The 20,943-nt window shown below is 46.4% G+C and overlaps 1 protein-coding gene across 1 annotated transcript in view; it reads right to left on the bottom strand.

Annotated features, from left to right (window-relative positions):
- Positions 1-20,943, bottom strand: part of ACAP2 (ArfGAP with coiled-coil, ankyrin repeat and PH domains 2) — a 141,796-nt gene that overhangs the window by 63,327 nt on the left and 57,526 nt on the right. Inside the window, exons 5-9 of the mRNA XM_069083274.1 lie at positions 8,428-8,486; positions 6,465-6,648; positions 5,049-5,093; positions 2,802-2,897; positions 543-617 (exon numbers count right to left, since the gene is read on the bottom strand). Coding sequence (XP_068939375.1) covers positions 543-617; positions 2,802-2,897; positions 5,049-5,093; positions 6,465-6,648; positions 8,428-8,486 — 459 coding nt within the window. The remainder of the gene's footprint in view (positions 1-542; positions 618-2,801; positions 2,898-5,048; positions 5,094-6,464; positions 6,649-8,427; positions 8,487-20,943) is intronic.

Below are 20,943 nucleotides of genomic sequence, written 5' to 3'. Positions count from 1 at the left end.
GGCCGGAGCTGCTGGGAGCGCTCTTCCAGGACGCTGGGTGGTTGCTGTGAGTGGGGAGAGGAGGACCTTTGCCTGAGGTAGCCTGTTCTGTTTTAAAGGCTTGAAAATGTGGGTGCTTTCTACTTTATCTACCTGTGCCAATATCATAACTACTCTGATGGCTTTCACTTTCTGGTTTTGGGACTCAGTCTTTTGGTATCTTAATAAATTTTCTAGTTTATTTCCCCAAATGGTAAACCTGACGTATTTTGTGATGGATAATTATATCAGCATATTTGTAATCTCTATAGGCATTGTGAATATGGCATTGCTGATACAAGGGGACCACTGCTCACAGCACCAGGCCGACCCATTGACTCGCCTCCTAACCCATGGGAGCTTCAGATGCCTTTCTGAACCTCTGGCTGGACTTGAAGTCTTAGAAGAGACTACTTCCAAGGGCCAGAGGGAAGGCTTAAGAAAAGTGAAGGCCGCGGGTCACCAAGCACACTAGCTGAGAAGGGTTTGGGTTGGCTGCCCGCCATCTCTCCCTACATCAGTACCTTCTGCTGGATGGTGGAATGTTTCTGCTCCATGTCCCTCTTCTCCTTGGCTGCATCCACCACCAGCCGATCCAGCTGTGGGGGAAGAGGAGAACACGTGAACATAGCACACAATTTTCTTCTGAAACCAAGGTGTGGAGGACTTGGCTGGTATCACATGACCTTCCCAGGTCAACTGGCCTCATTGTAAACCATCAATGCTATCTCTGTGAAGAAGTAGGGCATCCATTTGGGACATCCAGGGCTTGGGAAAAGGCCCACATTTCCCCAAACCTGAGGACCATCTCAAAGCTCAATCATGGTGCTCAAGCTAGGGCAGGGCACCTTCTGGCACACCTCAAGGACAATGAACACTAGAGCAACTTCCTGGTAGACCTGCTGAGCCAATGCCAGCCATAGGAGCCAAAACAAAGCCAGGAGGCCAGGTCGCAGGGGACATCTCTATCAGCTGGGGAGGTGGCAGGTTCAGCAGCCTTCCCCTGACAGCTGCCATGACTTCCCAGAGTTATCCAGAGGGGAGAACTTGGCTTTCAGGATGACTTTGTAACATAAACGCCAAATCAAAGAAGAAAAACCCCAAAACAACTGTCAGCATTCTGAGGGCAGGCAGCTGTGGTTTTTGTTTGTGTCTCTCCCCAGTTCTAGGTATGGGGCCAGGACATGGGCTTCCAACAAATATTTCTGATAGACTCTCTACTTTGCATTACCAGGGGATGGGGGGCTTTAGTACTAAGCTAAGCCAAATCTCCGAGGTCAGCACCCAAAGCAGGAAAAGGCCAGTACGTTTTGCCTAGGCAGGGCTATCACTCCCCACAATGTGACCTAAACTACCTACAGCAAAGGAACCCAACTAAAGCTCCCGCTTATGCACTCCACATTCTTAGCCAACCCCCCAATTTTTCTATCACCTGCATATTTAATTAGCTCTAGGATGAGGTACAAGTCCCTACCTCCCAGAGCCTCAATTTCCTCATCTATAAAATAGGGAAAACAGCACATGCCTCCTAAGACTGATGTGAAGAACAAATGAGATTGTGTGGCAAACTTTCAGGTGTTACATGAACGTCGGCTATTAGCGCTGTGCATGTGAATGTCAAATCTAATGCTTCTAAGGCCTCGAAGCAAGTAACAGAGAGGCCCTTTCTAATAACAAATTCTCCACCAATGCCAGAAATCATCCTTTCCTAAGGCAGCAATTATATAATAGGTTTACCAGGCAATCTGACTTTTTGGACACACAAAGCCAACCAAGATGTAAATCAAATGAGGGCTGACGGTGAAGCTGCCCCATGCTTGGGTACGTCTCGCCCTCTCTGCCAAGACCACCAAATTCTGGACAAGCCCGTATTAGAACCTGGCCTCCTTCTTTGCAAGCCCAATCATGCCTCTTCTCCCCAAGGCCACCCACCATGTCACCAAAGGGCAAAGGTTCCAAAACCAGAAGCTGCTCTCCCCAGCCCCTCACTCTTCCTGTCCCTCTCACTCCCAGCTAAGCTCCGATGAGAGCTGCTCAACAGCTTTCCAGATAATGTCCTGAGTCATGGGATTAATCACCAGAGGAGTTAAAAAACAAAGAAATGGAATCAATGCCTTCCTGGAGCTGTTGGGTCTTTAAAATTCTGTTCAGTGACATTCTGCAGACTGTACTGTCAGTGCCGAAGCAGCCAATGAAAGGGAGGGGCCATGGGCAAGCAGCCCCAAGACTAGCTTCATTGGCACCAGAAGGTCAGAACTAAAAAAAGAAAAAGTTCTTCCCATGTAAATTGTCAAGTGTTCATGTGATTCTCAAAGTCTCATTTCTCAGGCTCGTGTCCGTTCTGGGACTACAAAAAAGGCTGATTCTTATGTGGAAAGACCAGTGCAAAGGAAGAGACTCTTTTGGTCACTGTTTAATTAATCAGCACGTCTAAAATCTTCGTTAGTGACTGATGTCAAATCATCCCATTTAGTCCATATTTCCTCAATTTAACTCAATTTGACCCAATGCTAACACCAATTAAGGGTCTCCTCCATCTTAAGCACTCTCCTAGGTCTGTGGCGACAAACACAACAAACAGAATCCCACATTCAGCTGAAGATAAAACACACCCATAGAGGAGTGTGATACAAATTACTCTGGGTCGAGAGAAAACCTGAACAATGAGGGGATCGGAGAAAGCTCAGGAAAGAGGCGACAGCCAAGCTGCATCTCAGGGAAAATTCCCTTTAAACTCCCTCTAAAAGAATAAGGAGAGTGTTTCCTCAGGAATCAGGCATTACCTGCGCGCCAAGATCCTTCATGTAGGGCCCAAGCTCACTAAAAAGGTCGTATCCCTGATGAAAGAAGGCCAGGTGGGCATACATGAAGGATAACATCTGGTGGGGAAGAAAACAGATCACAATCGTTAGAGCCAATTTCATGACTTGTTCAGAACATTATTACATGTCATTAAGAGAAATACACTGGGGCATACTGGGAATTACTTCCTCCAGCTGAAGATCACCTGCATCCCCACCTTTTTGGTTAACATTTATTTGTGAATGAACCTCAAAGGATCTACAGGGAAGAGCTTGTGATTTTCAAAGCAAATTCAACAGAGGCTCCATTTTCTGCCCCCATTTAAAAGGACACAAATCCACCTGTCTGTTTCAGGTCACTGCAGATTCCTGTCAAACCTGTGCTGGAACCTGAGCCGCTTCCACTGAACCCGTCCATTTATATAAATATACGTCCTTTTATTAGACTGAGCCTGCACACACACCACACACATGCACACACACACACACACACACACACAGCCTTACAGATAGGAAGGTTCTTGATCCTGACCCAAGACATCCAGAATTATCTCAGCCAGGAGTTCTTCCTGAGATTTACCCACTCTGACCAGGACCAAATCTGCCTTGAGGATTTTTTCCTTTTTATTTCTGACTCCATGGGAGCTACTCCATGGAACCTGGAATAGGAAGCTGGCCTTTCCAGAACCTATGCTATTTTCAGAACAGCAGACCCTGGGAGTCACCCAGGAGGCCCCAAAAGGCCATGGGGATGACCCATGCTCACACTCATAAACACCCCCAAAATGCAACCTGAGTTCCATGTGTTAGGAAAGCAATGTCACAGAGGAGGCATTTGTACATGACAGGCCAGGCCACACATCCCTCATGGGGCTCATGGGGTGGGAACTCCAATGCCAAGGACAGCCTATCCTTTCATACTATCCCATGACTGGGCTCTCAGAGCACAGGAAGAAATGAGACCACAAAACAGGCAAGCCCTCCAGCCCACCTGGCTGGGCTTTCATTCCTCTTAGTGAAAAGCAACACAGGGCTTGCCCTCCACTGTGTGTCGATCCCCTGAGCTCTCTGGCATTTGCAGGAGAGAGAGGGTGCTGGATTTGAGACCATGTGACCTCCAAGGGACCTGAGATACACTGCCTGCCCTGCCCACTCTGGGGGCATTACTTAAGTCTCTGTGAAAGTACCCATCAGCCTGGGGCCCACGTGGAGCCCTCTGCAGGGCTGCTCATTACTGGGTCTGTCTCCAAGTCTGGGAAGCTCAGGAGGCTCCCCTGGCACCAAGGAGAAGCCAGGCTCCCTTCACAGCCACAGAAAGCAATCTTTATTGGGACACACAAGACAATGATGAAAGGGGAGCCACTTTCAATCAGGAAGCTTTGCATAAATGGAAAGGGTTTGTATTAACCATCAAAACTGGAGAATAAGTGCAAGTAAACAAAGGCCAACAGAGAAGAAAGCACCAAAAATATCAAACCAAAGGCTCAATGTTGGCCACAGAGCATCTAACAATGGACTAAAGAGGCAGCCCAAAGCCTGGCTCTGCCCACCTGGCCCAATATGTGCCTGGAGGGGGGAAGAGAATAGAGAGAGAGGGAAAGAGACAGAGAGAAGGGGGGAAGGAGGGCGGGAGGAGAAACAGAGAGAAGGAGAGGGAAGGGGGAGAGACAGAGGCAATGAGGGAGGCAGTCTCTGTGAAAGTCACAGGAAAAACTGCCCAGAAATTGATATCTAAGCATACCAGCTTTTGCTAAGCTAACTGTCAAGTATAAATGAGGAGATGATGGTATCTGACTGGAGGGTAGCGTGCTTGAGCTTGGACTTACACCACCTGCCTCAGTTTTCTCCCCTGCAGAATGATGGAGTTGGGCCTGCTCAGGTGCCTCATGGACCCACTTGATCTTATACCTCTCCTCCCCATCTTGACCTGGCTCTTCCCATCTCTCTAGTTGAGGGACCCACCTGAGAGGGTCCTCTTTTATAGCAGAGAGAGCCTCCTCACAACAGCCCAGGGGGCTCCCAAGGAGCTGAAGTCAGGCGACCCCCATCCCCCTCTGTACCCCCAGAAGAGGGTGCACACCATGGCATTTTCACAGCCCCCCCTCACAAGCAGGCCTTCATTCCGCCTTACAAGCCATGGCGCCCACTTACAAAAGTCCATGAGATTCAACTGAGTCATGGTTCATGTTGGAATACAGAGGTATGGAGAGTATTCATAAAATGTCTTACTGATTTCAAGATTTCCGATCTTCTTTTTGATTGAAGCACATTTATCTGGGGAGAGAGAAGTTGTTAATCTTGATTCCTGTAAGAGAAATAACCAAAACGCCACATGCCAGGGTAAACAGCTCATTCCCCAGGTCCCAAAGGAAGGTCTTGAAGCGGCCCCCAGGTCAGACTCAGGTTCCAGGGGCTTCTTCACTCACAGGGAAAGCTGCAAACTAACAAAGAAAGCGATCATCTCTCATGCTGTTCTTGACATCAAAGAGAAAAGCCAAGACGTAAATCAGAAAATCGTCCTAACGGAATCACAGGCAGCATCAAGAGGCAGGGTCTTTACTCCCACAATACACCTACCACAGGTGATCTCTAAGCACCCACAGAGTCTGATTAGCACTGACAGTGTGAACCTCTGGGGAACATGTTGAAAAAGTAAATCTGGCGAGGCCAAGCCAAGCAAGGGGCAGGAGGGCAGCCGTCTCAACTATGGAGAGGCCGCTAAGAACGCAGTCCTCGGGTCAAAGGACAGGAGCCCGCGGGTTTGGGAAGAAGAAATCCCAGCTCCTGGCAGGCATCTGAAACATGCGTGAGATCACCACAGATCCTAGCAATGCACATCAGAACGACTCTGAGAGTGGCTAGCCATGTCACCCTGGGCAAGTCACTTCACCTCTGTCTGCCTCAGTCTCAACTGCCAAATGGGGACAATAACAGGGCTGCCGTCAGGACAGAATGACACATAAAGGGCACTTAATAAATGGTGACCACTCGAAAGTTCCGAGGTCACTTTCTCTTTATGTTACAGAAGACAAAAGGAGGGGAGGGAATGGCTTCCAAGAGTACTGGCTGCTGGATAACTACGTCTGCTCTGACACCAACCAGGCAGCCCCTCTCTTGCTCCAACAAGTGAGAGTCTCCAGGCTGGGCCTCTGGAGTGGCCTCCCGGGAGCCCTGCACCCACAGACACACACAGGCCTTGTTCTGGTCAACATGATGGGAGGATGCGGCCTGGTGGGTCTGGGGAGCCGGAGCTTTGGAGGCCTGGTGGGCCTAGGGAGCCTGGGGAGCTTAGGGACCTGGGGGGGCCTGGTGAGCCTGGTGGGTCTGGGGAGCCGGAGCCTGGGGGGTCTGGTGGGCCTAGAGAGCCTAGGGACCTGGGGGGTCTGGTGGGTCTGGGAAGCCTGGGCACCTGGGGGGGCCTGGAGAGCCTGGGGGGGCCTGGTGGGTCTGGGGAGCCAGAGCCTTGGAGGCCTGGCGGGCCTAGGGAGTTTGGGGACCTGGTGTGCCTAGGGAGCCTGGTGGGTCTGGTGGGCCTAGGAAGCCTGGGGGGCCTGGGGGACCTGGGGGCCTGGCAGGCCTGGGGAGGCTGGGGGCCTGGTCCCCACTTGGGAGCCCTCCCCAAGAACCCCCCTGATCCCCACATACCTGCAAAACATAGTCCAGGGCAATGTGCCGGAAGCATTTCCTAGTGGCCGTCAGAATGTTGGTGGCTTCTTCTACTTCATGCTGCTTATTCCTCTGAACCTGGGCGTTTTTCACTAGGGCATTTTCCTTTTCTTCACTGACCTTTTCAAACTGCTTCTTGGCATCTTTGAACTTTCTGAGATCTCTAAAATGAACAAGGTTGGTGATTTTCTAATTATTCTGGCGGAATTGACTTTTAAATCCTCGTGTCCACTGGCCCTCAGCGGTGCCTGTGTTTTCTCTCCCTCTCCAACTCTTCCAAATCAAAAGCATGGCTTTTTCTGAGCTGAGAATGTCCAGACCCTTCGACCCAGAGATTCCACTACTGGGCAGCACCCCAAGAAGGTTATGGACAAGACCCCCACAGACACCGAATGGCTCATGGCAGCTCTTTTTGGTAGCAAAAGATTGGAAACAAAATTGGTGGCCATGGACTGGTCACAGCTAAATCAGGGAGATGGATATGGCCAGAGAGAAAAACGAGAAGCTGGCAGAGGCCGGGACACAACATACACAAAAACTCCAAGCAACATCAAAGAAAGAAGCAGCTCCCATAAATGACCAACTAGAATAACCAGATGGCTTCCAAGTGGAGACCAAAGGATCAGGGCTTTCCGCTCTGCTGAGGCAGGTCCTGATGAACGGGCGGACACCACTCCCAAGGGGGACGGACACTGCTTCAAGCTAGGTGTGTCCAATACACTGACCGACTTCACTGAGCCTTTCTTAGGGCGTGACTCTCTGGGAAGGAGTGTACAGGAAGGGATAAATTGGGAAATGTAGGCAATAGAAAAACCAAGAAACAGCAATACAATTTATTTTTTTTAAGAAAGGAAGAAACATTCCTAAACATGCATGTATCCCCAACAATCACTTCTCAATCAACTCTGCCCAAAGGGGTCTAAAGTCCCAGTAGTCTACGACAGCAGGCTCAGGCTTTTTCCTTTGGCTAGCTGCCCACTGGCAGGACCCAAACAGAGGCTTCAGAATATTACATCATTTGGTCCTATCTCCCCATGATTCTGGACAAGCAGCTAAGTCTGAGAGGCCCAGACCAGGAGTGCCAGTCCTGACCACTGGCCATCCTTCCAACCCAGCCCCTGGAGTCATTGGCCAGAGGCAGCAATCCTGCAGAGAAGACCACCAGCCTCGCCAACAATGCCAACTGCCAATCAACTGCCAGGGGCATACAGGTCAATCTAAGAGCCCCAGGACCAACAGCACCCTCCAGGTCACCGGTTCTGATTCCAGCCCAGCCAAGGGAGCAGCTAGTATGCCCCCAACGGAAAGCTCAAGCACCCTCAGAACAGTAACATGGCCCCCTGCCATGGGCATCCTCCAGGAGATCAACCTGAGTACTGGTGGGACCTGGTGACTGCCAGGACAGGAACCTGAGGTCTTGGAGCTGGTCAATGATCCAACTGAGAAAAGGAGGGAGTTTGAGGAATAGAAAGGGCAGGAAGCCAGACACAAGAGGGGGGCGGTTTTGTGATAATGCAAAGCTCTTTGTTCCCAATGGGAAGGGGGCAGGAGAGGTGGAAAACAGCAGAAAAGGGGTCACGGAGGAACCCTGGGAAAAGCTGCGCAGAGGAGAGCAGAGAGAGGCGGAACAGCTGGGAAAGGTGCCAACAGCAGCCAACGCCTAGAGTTGGCTTCAAGAGAACAGACAGAAGACAGCCCTGCAGCGTCACTCTGGATGAGCCTTCTTCTCTGTTCTAGGTGATATATGGAAATGTCCACTTCACCTGGTGCTCAGAATTATGGAAGAAAGTACTGTCACTAGTCGTGGGCCTCTGTACCACCAGAACTGGCTCTGTGACTTCTTTCAGAGGATCCCACAACATCAGATGGGGCTCACTTTTATTCTGTACTTTATGGGGTTCCCCTTTTTCCTCCCTCCACATTGGAACAAGGGATGACTTACTCTTTAACAAATGTCTGAAGTTGTGCCTTAATTGATCTCTGCGTCTGGTCAAACAGGATCTAGAAAACAGAAGAATTACAGGAAACGTTTAGGTCAATGGACACTTGGAGAAGTCTCTGGTGCAGGTGACCAAAGAAGGGCATGAGCAAAGACTCTTAGGACTGGTAAATGCTGAAGAGCAGCTCAAATGTAAAAGGATTCCCTCCCTGTCTATGCACAATTCCTTCCTGGGGACTTTCAAACCCAAACCCTCTGTTCCATGTTCTGCCCTCTTCTTTCAATGTACCCGATGTGGGCCTCAGAGTGGGGCAGCCATGCTGCTCCCTCCTGGGACACTCTCCCTGTTAGGTGCTGCTGTGGCTGGAAGGGCCCCAGACCTGGACAAAGGTGGGAGAAGATGACAACTGCATAGAACCAGATCTTTAAGAAATAAATATGGGAAATTGGATTTTTTTTTGATCACTCTTCCTTTCACAGAAATGAAAACAAAGCAAAATTAATGGCCTGGCCTCCTCAGGTCTCTTCTGAGAGACTTGCAACCATCTCTGCTCTACCTTTCACCTGACAATGCATGCCTCCAGGGTCCAAGCCTCCCTCCCCAGAGAATACTGCTTGAAAGTTGGCACCTCACTTTATCTAAATGGGCTGGACGTTTGGTTTTCTTTCAGACTGGCAGCAGAGTGGCCATGTGCGGGCAGTCGTGAGCACACTGACTCTCCTTGGGCAGCCCAGCTGGGGACTCGCCATACTAGTGCCAGAATGAGTGGAGATGCCCTCTCAGTGTCAGCCTATCCCAGCCCCAGTGTCCCATGGGGACAAGAGCTCCAAACATGCTGCGATGTCCAGCTTCACAACTGTGACCTCACTAGGTTCTCCTTCCTTCCAAGGCAGCTACTATCATCCTGTTTCATAGGTGGGTAAACTGAGACAGACTCAATGACTCCAAGCTGGGAGTCAAACGCAGGGCCTCCTGACTCCATGTGCAGCACTCTGTTCCCCACCCAGCTGCCTGAGAACCTTCTAGTAGGAATTCAGGACACTGGAAGATGTCTGCCCCAAATCATCAATTTTCATGTCTCTTTTACTGTCCTGAAACTTCAAACAGTTTGGATGACTGGTTCTTTTCAACTCCAAATTTCTGTAAATCCCATTTGCTTGTTTAAGCCAAGATGGCCAAGTAAAGACAGCTTATTCATTCACTTGAGTGCTCCCCAAAGTCCCTCAAAACAATTTAAAAATAATGCCTCAAAATGGATTCTGGAGTGGCAGAACCCAAAAAAGGACAAGATGAAACAATTTTCCAGTCAAAGACAACTGAGAAGGTCAGCAGGAAAGGCCTATCTCATGGTGGTGAGAGTGGACACTATCTAGCACAGGCCACACCCCAGGAATCCAGCAGCAGGCCCTGGGGAAAACTGAACTGGCAGCTGCAGCTTACAGAGCTCTCAGGCCACAGATGGTAGGAGGGTCAGACAACTGGTCAGAAGGAGATTGCAGAGAACCCTCTGCTAACACTGGGTGAATGGCTCTGGTGCACTGCTGGCTCACAGCCCCAGGGTGAGGAGACACATTAGCACATCAGAACACAAGGAGCAGGTCACAGTGCCAGGGTAGAAAAGAGTACCTATGATCACTCACAGGCCAGGCCAGCACTGAGCCCATCTCTCCTTAGATCATACCACCTTGGGAGAATGAACACCTACAGACCCCCAGAACTAGCTCTGAAAAGAGCAGCACAAAAAACCTGAAGCTTGGGGACAGTGCCTGTTCTACTCAACTCAGAGGGACTGACATACACACTCTGTTGGACATAGAAAGCTATCTTACCCTACAAGGAAGTAGGAGCAGATGGGGCTAAGAGGAGGGGAGGGGGGCTAAAAGAAGGGAGGGTAGGAGAAGGCCATAGTCAGAAGGAAGACACTTCTGAGAAGGGACAGGATAAAAGAAGAAAGAGAAAAAGATAAACAGGGCAAAAACAGGATGGAGGGAAATACACAGTAATCTTAACTGTGAAAAAAAATTTATAGTAAGTTTCTCTGATAAAGGCCTCATTTCTCAAATATACAAGAACTTAGTCAAATTTGTAAGAATACATGTTATTCCCCAATTGATGAAGGATATGAAGAGGCAGTTTTCAGATGAAGAAATTAACGCTACCTACAGTTGTTAAGAAAAAATGTTCTAAATCACTACTGATTAGGGAAATGCAAATGAAAATAACTCTGAGGTGTCACCTTATATCCATCAAGTTGGCTAATATGATAGAAAAGGAAAATGCTAAATGTTGGAGGGGATGTGGGAAAACTGAGACACTAATGCCCTGCTGGTGGAGGTGTGAACTGATCCAACCATGCTGGAGAACAATTTGGAATTCTGCCCAAAGGGGTCTAAAGCCACACACAGCCTTCGACCCAGTAACATCATGACTAGGGCTGCATCCCAAAGAGATTTTTAAAAAAATGGAAAAGGACCTGTATGTACAAAAATATTTACAGCAGTTCTTTTTGTGGTGGCCAAGAATTGGAAATTGGGGGATACCCATGAATTGGGGAATGGCTAAGCAAGCTGTGGTACATGATTGTGACAGAACACTACTGTGTGATAAGAAATGACGAGCAGGTAGACTTCAGAAAAACCTGGGAAGACTTAAATGGACTGATGCTGAGTGAGGGGAGCAGAACCAGAACACTGTACACAGTAACAGCAACATTGTAAGATGACCAACTTTGACAGACTTAGGCCTTCTTAGAAATACAATGATCTAAGACAATTCCAAGGGACTCGTGATGTATAACTGTAAAGCCAAGCACAAGCAGCTTTCCAGAGGCCTGGTGTTGTGAACAGCTTTAAGGTTCTGATTACAAAGTATAGTGAACTCTATTTATTCTGTAACAAACTTAGGCAAAACATTCACAGAAATCAAAATACAGCATTCACAATGTTATGGCATAACAACTTTTCACTAAAATGGCCACATGGTTTTCACCAAAGTGGTCAAAGTACAATCATTTAGTAACTCAATCATTTACTAAGTCCTTAATTCAATCATCCTTAAGGAAGGGACACAAAGGACAAAGGTCAAGATTCTCCACCCACCTAGGTCACACTGTCTTAATCTCTTCAATCAAAAAGTCTTCTTTCTTCTTAATTGGAGAAGTCTTTAACTCAATTGTCTAAATGTAAAGGTCAAAGTTCTCCACCCCTAGGCCACAGTAAATCATGATCTTCTCAGTCTGCATTAAATACCCAAGGAGAGGTCTTTTGAGGCAGGCTCTCGGCTTCCATGGTTCCTCTTCTGCCCAAATCTCCCCCACTGTCACCCGAGTTGAACAATATTGCTATTCTTCTCCTCCATTGTAACCATTTTCCCTTGCCTGTTCTCTATAATTTACCCCATTCTGTCTCTCCCCATTTCCTCTCATTATATTCCTCTCTCAGTTACACCTTTTAATTATTATCCCTTCCTATTCAATTGGTCCTGTGCCCTCTATCTATGTATACCTGTACACATATATATTCATATGCCCATATACCCTCCTGTATAGACATATATATATATTCCCTTCAACTATTCTCATTAGTTACAATTATCGTTTTTCCATGTAGGAATGCAAATAGTTCAACTTTGATAAGTTCCTTATGATTTCTTTTCCCTGTTTACCTTCTCATGCTTCTCTTACTTCTTGTATCTTACTATCAAATTTTCTATTTAACTCTGGTTTTTTCATCATGAATGCTTGAAAGTCCTCTATTCCACTGAATGACTATATTCTCCCCTGAAACATGATACTCAGTTTTGCTGAGTAGGTGATTCTTGGTTTTAATCCCAGCTCCTCTGACCTCCAGAATATCATTGCAAGCTCTTCAATCCTTCAGTGTAGAAGCTGCCAGATCCTGTGTTATCCTGATTGTGTTTCCACAATATTCAAATTGTTTCTTCTTGGCTGCTTGTAATATTTTCTCCTTGATCTGGGAACTCTGGAACCTGGCTATAATATTCCTAGGAGTTTTCTTTTTGGGATCTTTTTCAGGGGGTGATCGGTGGATTCTTTCAACTTCTATTTTGCCCTCTGGTTCTAAAATATCAGGGCAGTTTTCCTGGAAAATTTCTTGAAGGATGATTTCTAGGTTCTTTTTTTTTTATCATAGCTTTCAGGTAGTCCAATAATTTTTAAATTATCTCTCCTGGATCTATTTTCCAAGTCAGTGGTTTTTCCAATGAGATATTTCACATTGCCTTCTATTTTTTCATTTGTTTGGATCTCTTTTATAGTATCTTGATTTCTCAAAAAGTCACTAGCTTCCATTTGCTCCAGTTTAATTCTGAAGGAACTATTCTCTTCAGTGAGCTTTTGAGATTCTTTTTCCATCTGGCAAATTCATCTTTTCAAGGCATTCTTCTCCTTGTTGGCTTTTGAGCCTCTTTTCCCATTTGAGTTAGTCTATTTTTTTTTTTTTTGCCTTTTGGAGGGCAATTGGGGTTAAGTAACTTGCCCAAGGTTACATGGCTAGTTTTTTTGGGGTGTGTGTGTGGGGGGGGGGGTGTTGTGTCTGAGGCTGGAACCAAACTTGGGTCCTCCTGACTCCAGGGCCTGCGCTTTACTCACTGTGCCACCTAGCCACCCCGTGTTAGTCTATTTTTTAAGATGTTATTTTCTTCAGTCAGGTTTTTGACTCATTTTATAATTTTATTGCATCATTCTCAATTTCTCTTCCCAATTTTCCCTCCACTTCTCTTATTTGGTTTTCAAAATCCTTCTTAAGTTCCTCTATGGCCTGTAAGCAGCTTATTCTTTTCTTGGAAGCTTTTGGTGCAGGAGTTCTGACTTCACTGTCTTCTTCCTGTTCCATGCTTTGATCCTTTTTGTCCCCAAAAAAGGAATCCAGAGTTGGACCATTGTGCGTGCCTTGCTTCCCTTGCTTGCTCATGTTGCCACTAAATTACTTGACTTTTGAGTTATTTGCCACAGTAGAACTCTGCTTCCAGAGAAGAGAGCTTTGTCCCAAATCACTGGGGTTTTTGCAGCTGCCGGAGCTATTAGTTGGGTGCCTTCTCTGAAACCTCCACATGCTCTCACTCACTGATCACACACCCCAGGACCTCTACCCTAGACAGCAATCCAGATCCAAGCAGGTTAAAGCAAGAGTGATTACCCCCTCAGATTGGTCGCTTGGTCCCTCTACAATCTGCAGGCCAAGAGCTCTCAAGCAGCCACACGGCGGCAGCTGCCCAGCCACGGCTACACGGCCAGGGAGCCTCAGTCGCTTCTCCCTCCAGGGGTAGAGGTCGGACCACACTGCTGGACTCCCTGTTCCCAAAGTTCACACTAACCTCTCACTTTGTCCTTAGCATCTATGGGTTGATAATTTTGGAAATGGCCACAGCTGCTGGTGATCTACTCTCCCAAAGTCCCTCTAGCCGGTGGCTGTTTGTGGCCACCCTGAGGCTCAAATCTTGGGCTTATGTGGGGCTGGGTTCTGCTCCCAGAGGACTGTGATGGCCCCTTCCTACTGGCCTGCCAGGCTGTCTTTAGTGGGAGCTTAGTTTCTCTCTGTCACTCTGTGGGTTCTATAGATCTAAAGTTTGTTTAGAGTCATTTTTTACATGTATTGGAGGAGGTAGAAGCGGGAGCTGCGCAGAAGTCCTGTCTCTACTCTGCCATCTTGGCTCTGCCCCACCAAAAACAAACTCTTAACTATATCCAATAAATATGAAAAATATTCTCTTATTTGCGTCTCTAATTAATTTTTTTCCTTGTAAATTTATTTTTAGTTTACAACATTCAGTTCCATAAGTTTTTTGAATTCCAAATTTTCTTCTTTCCAGGTTATTATGAAGTCCATCTGCTCCTAATTTCTTGTTTAGCCATTCCCCAATTGATGGGTGTGCCCTTGATTTCCAATTCTTTTCCACCACAAAAATATTTTTGTACATATGGGTCCTTTTCCCATTTGTATGATCTCTTTGGGATACAGCCCTAGAAGTGGTATTGCTGGGTCAAAGGGAATGTATATTTTTATAGCCCTTTGGGTATAGTTCCAAATTGCTCTCCAGAATGGTTGGATCAGTTCACAATTCCACCAACAATGCATCACCATTCCAATTTCCCACAGCTTCTCCAGCATTTATAATTTTCCTGTTTTGTCACATTAGCCAATCTGACAGGTGAAATGTTCTGATTTGCATTTCTCTAATCAACAGTGATTTAGAGCATTTTTTCATATGATTATAGATGTCTTTAATTTCTTCCTCTGAAAACTGCCTGTTCATATCCTTTGACCATTTATCAATTGGGGAATGACTATAAATTTGATTCAGTTCTCTGTATATTTTAGAAATGAAACCTTTAGGGGCAGCTAGGTGAAGCAGTGAATAGAGCCCCAGAGTTCAAATTTGGCCTCAGACACTTAACACTTACTAGCCGTGTGACCTTGGGCAAGTCACTTAATCCCAATTGCCCTGCCTTCTCCCCCCAAAAAGGAAAAAAAAAAAGAAATGAGGGCTTTATCAGAGACACTGGTTGTAAAGATTCTTTCCAAGTTTTCTGCCTCCCTACTAATCTTAGTTGCACTGGCTTTGTTTGTACAAAAACTTTTCAACTTAATGTAATCAAAATTATCCATTTTGCATTTTGTAATGCTCTATATCTCTTGTTTGATCATAATTTCTTCCCTTCTCCATAAATCTGACAGGCAAACTATTCCTTGTTCTCCCAGATTGCTTATAGTATCAGCCTTTATATCTAAATCATTAACCCATTTTGACTTTATTTTGGTACATGGTGTAAGATACTGGTCTATGCTGAGTTTCTGCCATACAATTTTCCAGTTTTCCCGGAAGTTTTTGTCAAATAGTGAGTTTTTATCCTAGACATGAATTTATTTATATTTAGATCTTCAACCCATTCAGACCTTAATATGGCATATGGTGGGAGACATTGGTCTAACCCTAAAATTTCTGCCAGACAGCTTTCCCAATTTTCCAGGACTTTTTGCTGAATGGTGAATCCATACTCCAACATTTGAAGTTCTTGGGTTTATCTAACACCATACTACTATATTCAGTTGTTTCTGGGGTCTGTATACCTAATTTTTTCCCACTGGTTGCCTTTTCTATTTTTTAACCAGCACCAAACAGTTTTGATGATTGCAAATAATTTTGATGATTAAAATGACTGGCACATTTAAAAATCTTCCTGATCTCTTTAAAAGGGTTCTATTCCTTCCAGACTCTTTTTGAGGAGCAGGAGAAGGCAGCTAAATGACCCATACCTGACTTCCTAAAACAGAAGACAAAAGTCTGTTTCCTGAGTTCTTCCAACTTGCACATATTCATTTAAAGACCCAAATTCAATGTCAAGTTACAGCATCTTATGGAATCAAAAGAACCTTCACCATTCTTAAATCCTCACAACTTTCACCATGTCTTTCAAATTAATATCTTGATATCAACCTGATAGACTTGATTTCTACCCACATTATTTTTTAGTGAATTTTGTATCTTGTACTATGATGTACTTGGGAAAGAAGACTAGATAACCAAACTTCTGCAGTCCAAATGAGCCAATCCTGTGACAGATTTACTTGGATCACAAAAGCCATTTGCTCTTTTTAAGCAGAAGAAATGTATTACAAATGGGTGGCCAATGGGAGAAGGCTGACTTCAATGGCTTCCAGAAGAACTCACCAAATTCCATCAGGCATTTTTGGTTGGCCTTAGCCAAGAATCCATCAGGAAACCTCAGCTGACTGGCAAAGCTCTCACTGAAGCAAGTTACAAAGGAGCCTAGAACCTATCACTACTTAGAACCTCAAGAAGTCACTCATGATGTCACAGAAACCCCTAAGTTCCAGACAAACAAGTCGCCTATTCCAAATGTCTTCAAAGTCAATTTGAGATCACTGGACATACAACCTTCTTTGAAAACAGCCTACTGTCCTAGATTCTAACTATATTATTAGAGCTTATCTAGTAGTAAAAGTTCAAACATAAGGCTAGGTATAGCCCAGAAGGATTTAAAACCAACCCTCCTATGGGTTAGTAATAAGCCTGAAAATGGGAGAGTGACTTCCTGCAACCCACCAACTGGTACTGGATTCCCACTGAGCACAGCACCAAAATGGTCATAAGAGTGCCCAGTCTGGGGTGGCTAGGTGATGCTGTAAGAGTGCCAGCCCCAGAGTCGGGAAGACCTGGAATTGGTTCCGGCCTCAGATACTTAACACCCACCCCCACACACACACACACACACACACACACACACACACAAAAAAAAAAAAAAAACCTGGCTGTGTAACCTTGGGCAAGTTACCTAACCCCAATTGCTTTTAAAAATAAGAAAAAGAGTGCCCAGTCACTGTTACTGCTTGTAACTTGTTGAATCCAACTCAATCATGGTCCAATTTTTAACTAATGCCCCTTGACCTGGAAATGGTGCTATGTTTATTTTAGAACCAGGAATGATGGGTGGGAGTTGCAAAGAGGTGACTTGAGGCTTCATGTTGGTGAAAACTTCCTAACAATTAGAGCTATCTCTAGTGGGACAGGCTTGTTTCTGAAGATGGTGGGTTCATGGGAAGGCTATGAGCAAAGGCTGGCTACACTGGGGCTTCTCATGTCAATCAAGCAATAAGCAAGTGCTATAAGGTACCAAGAGTCCCTGCCCACAAGGCACTTACATTCTAATGCGGAAGGCAGCATGTAAATAAATGGGTACATACAAAATGTAGACAGAATAAATGCAAGGTAATCTTGGAAAATGGGGAAAGACCTCGTCCAGTAAGTGGCACTGGAGTTGAGTCTTGAGGAAGCCAGAGATGCCAAGAGGTGGAGATAAGGGGATAGTGAGTAAGAAGGTAAGACATGGCTAGTCGTGTACAAGGGGCTGCATGTGGACTGGTCTGGCTGGAATAATGGCAAGGTAAGAGCAGGCCAGGCTATGAGGTACTTTAAAAGTGAGGGCACTTCATATTCAAAGCCAGAAGGAATATGGGGGTCACTGGAGCTTACTAAAGTGAGAGAGGTGGCAGGTAAAGCTAAGTTTTAAGAAAACCCATTTCACTGTTGAGTTAAGGATAGAGCGTAGTGGGGAGAGCCTCTCATCTCTCATTTCTGTGATTCTACTGTTTTAAACAAAAGCCAAGGGTCCTAACTGTTTCACAATTAACCTAGAAAACTTGACATTTTTCCAGAATTTGATCCTGTCTGAAACAGTACAATTAACTGCAAAGTCGACTACTGTGGACACGGCAATCACATGGGTCAGAGATACTGTGTTGGTTTTCTGACCTTTCAAAAGCAGGGTGAATGACTCCTCCTGGGGAGGGCCTTCTTTTAATCCAGGATGTTTCTTTGGCTTACTTTCCCTTACAGACAATCCTGGGGTACAGCAGAAAGGGCAATGGACGTCAAGTCAGAGGGTCTGAAACCCACGCTCAGATTCTTTAACGGTCAGACCTTGTGTGAGTCAGTGACTTCTAGGGGCCCCAGTTTCTGCTTCTGTGACTCCACTACGTTCCAAGCACTGAGCAGAACAGTGCTAACACATACCTCCTTCCCAGGGATGTGAGGATCGAACGAGATCCTAGAAAAGCGCCAGGAGAGCTAGTCTTATTATGTACACTACACAGACACATCTGCATGTATCTGTGTGCCTATACAAACACAGACAGAAAATAATCACAAAGATTGTAGACAACATCTACTCTCTCCCTAGAAGTGTGCCTACAATCTTGTTTGTTTGTTTGTTTGTCTGGGAGGGCAGTTGGGGTTAAGTGATTTGCCCAAGGTCACATGTGTTAAATGTCTGAGGTCGAATTTGAACTCAGGTCCTCCTAATTCCAGGGCCGGTGCTCTATTCACTGCACCACCTAGCCATCCCATGCCTACAACCTTTATGATTCCGTGTGCTATGAGAGTCTAGCACTACTGAAAGGAGGTGTGATGCCATGGCTTTCTCTGTCCACTAGGACTTTCTATTCCCTAATGTCATCAGGCTCCACTGCAGCAAGGGAAACCCTGTCTCATTCCCCAATCACTGATTTGCCCACTCATGACAGCAACTCTTCCAAACCCTTCAAGCCTTCCTGGGGCCTCCACTGGCTCCTATCTCCCCACCCCCTCAAGTGATGGGCACAGCTCCAATTATTTCACTGAGAAGACAGAGGCCATCGAAGGGAGCTCCCCTTTCTCCCCTACTCCTCGTCTCTCATCATTCAGACTTCTTCCCCCACCATCTCCTCCTTCACTCTGGTCTCTCTTAAGGAGGTGGCCAATCTTACATGGATCCCATCTTCTCCATCTGACTGTTCCCTCTACTATCCTCACACCCTCTCTCATCTTTCACTTTCTATGTACCAGCTCCTTCCTTGCTCTCCACAAACACACCCAAGTCCCCCAGCCTCAGAAAATCCAATCTTGACCTTCCCACCTCAGCCAGCTATCACCCTCGAGCTCTCCTCTCTTTCTTGGCTAAATGCTTCCCAAAGGTTATGTACAATCAGTGCCTCTGTTTCCTCTCCTCTAGCTTCATTCTAAATTCTCCACAACCTAGCTTTCATGCTCCTCCCTCGACTGAACCACTGAAACCACTCTCTCCCAAGGCCCTGCATCTGGTCTTTCCACAGCCCTTGTCCTCCCAGCTGCTCAGCAGCCTCACACAGTTGTGCCCTCTTCTCCCTCAGTTTTCATGGTCTCGCTCTCTCCCCATTCCCCTCCTCCCTTCTTGGTCTCCTCTGCTGGATCTTTCTCCAGGTCCCGCACACGGGTGGTCCCCAAGGCTCCCTCCTGGGCCTCCTTCACTCCTCCTTCCCTATGATGTCACAGATCAGCTCATCAGCTCTACAAAGCTGACTCTGGGGTGCACGGATCCAGCCCCAAGCCCCAGCCTCACATCTCCAGCTCCATCTTGGACATCTCAAACTAGACGTCCCATAGACAAACCTCACCTATCAGAAACAGACCTTCTCCTCTTCCCAGCTTCTCTGCTATGGCAAGGACACTGCCCTCCTCCCAATCACCCAGACTCACAAGCTCACGGTCCTTCTTGCTTTCTCTCTGTAATTCATTACATATATACTCCCTGGTGCCAAGTCTCATCATGACTGCCTTCCCATGTCTCCTCGATGGCCCCACACAGGCACCAGCTCAGTTCAGGCCCTCACTGCCCACTGACGGGCTGCCTGACACAAGTCTCTTCCCCACTCAGGCACCAAAAGGATTTTCCTAAAGTGCAGGTTGGACCACTGTTCCCACCCCTGCCACTCACCCACTCCAGTGGTCCCCTAGGGCCTCCAGGCACATCTGCAAGCTGCCTGGCATTTGACCCTCCTTGGTCCCTTCCTTCCTCCCCACTTGGGTCACCACCTGCCTTTCTGGTTGCTCACACAGGACACTTCATCTCTGGACTGTGCCTTTTTCCTGGCTGTCTTCCAGGCCTGCAACATTCTCTAGCTTCCTTCGAGACTTAGCCTACATTGTACCTTCCCAGGTCCCACCCCCTACTGTTAGCTCTTCCCACCCCCTAGGCTGCCTCCCATCCATTCCCTCAGTCTTTGCCTCTCACACAAACCTAGTAGCCTGCATGTGGTGTCCCCCATCAGACTGTGCTCCCTGAGGGCAGGAGCTTATGTTACCTTCCTTTGTACGCCTGGTGCCTGCCACAGAGATGCCAGTTAACTGACTGACTAGGCCAATGCTTTAAAAGGTTTTAAAAATTGTTATGCCCTTGGCAAACATTAACACGTTTCCATAGAAAAAGAAGAGGAAAAAAACCCCAGAGGCTTATAGATACAGTATTGTCCAAGGCTTTCATTTTACAGACAAGGAAACTGAGGCTCAGAAATGTGCCCAGGGTCACACTAGAATTCAGGCCTTCATGATTCCAATCCTAGCACTTGACCTAGTGGGTCACCTCTGGTTTTTCCAAGGTCCCCCATCTGCCCCCACACAGGGAGCCAAAGAGGTCATCAAAAAGAGAGTGCAGAGAATGAAGAAAAAAGGACCCAGGATATGGCCTGGAGGAACGTTCTCCCAGAGAGAAGGAAGGAACAGAAACTGCCTCCCCAAAAGTAAGTCTTAACAAGCAATTTATTTCCTGAGACTCTGACTAAAAAGAGTTAAGAAAATAAAATTAAAGAATTAAAAAATCAGAATTTTTAGGAGAAAAAAAATAAAATGTCTATTTTTCACCTGCCAAAGCACAAGCTGTTCATACTCCTTGCGCTTACTTAGGAATAAACATAGAAACAAAAAAATATTTAAGTGACAGCCATTCTAATTAAGTAAAAATATAAATTAAAAAAACCCTGACCAATGTATAGGTTATATCCTAAAAAAGTTTGAGTGTTGTGGCAGATAGGTGGCACAGTGAGTAAAGCGCCGGCCCCAAAGTCAGGAGGACCCGAGTTCGGTTCCAGCCTCAGCCACTTAACACCCACAAAAAAACTAGCCATGTAACCTTGGGCAAGTTACTTAACCCCAACTGCCCTCCAAAAAGCAAAAAAAAAAAAAAAAAC

Source organism: Petaurus breviceps, unplaced genomic scaffold, assembly GCF_028583685.1.
Source record: "Petaurus breviceps papuanus isolate PSGF00001 unplaced genomic scaffold, PetGlider_PUasm1.0 173, whole genome shotgun sequence".
Lineage (NCBI taxonomy): Eukaryota > Metazoa > Chordata > Mammalia > Diprotodontia > Petauridae > Petaurus > Petaurus breviceps.
The sequence above is the reverse complement of the archived record's forward strand: the minus strand, read 5'-3'. Positions and strand labels throughout refer to the sequence as shown.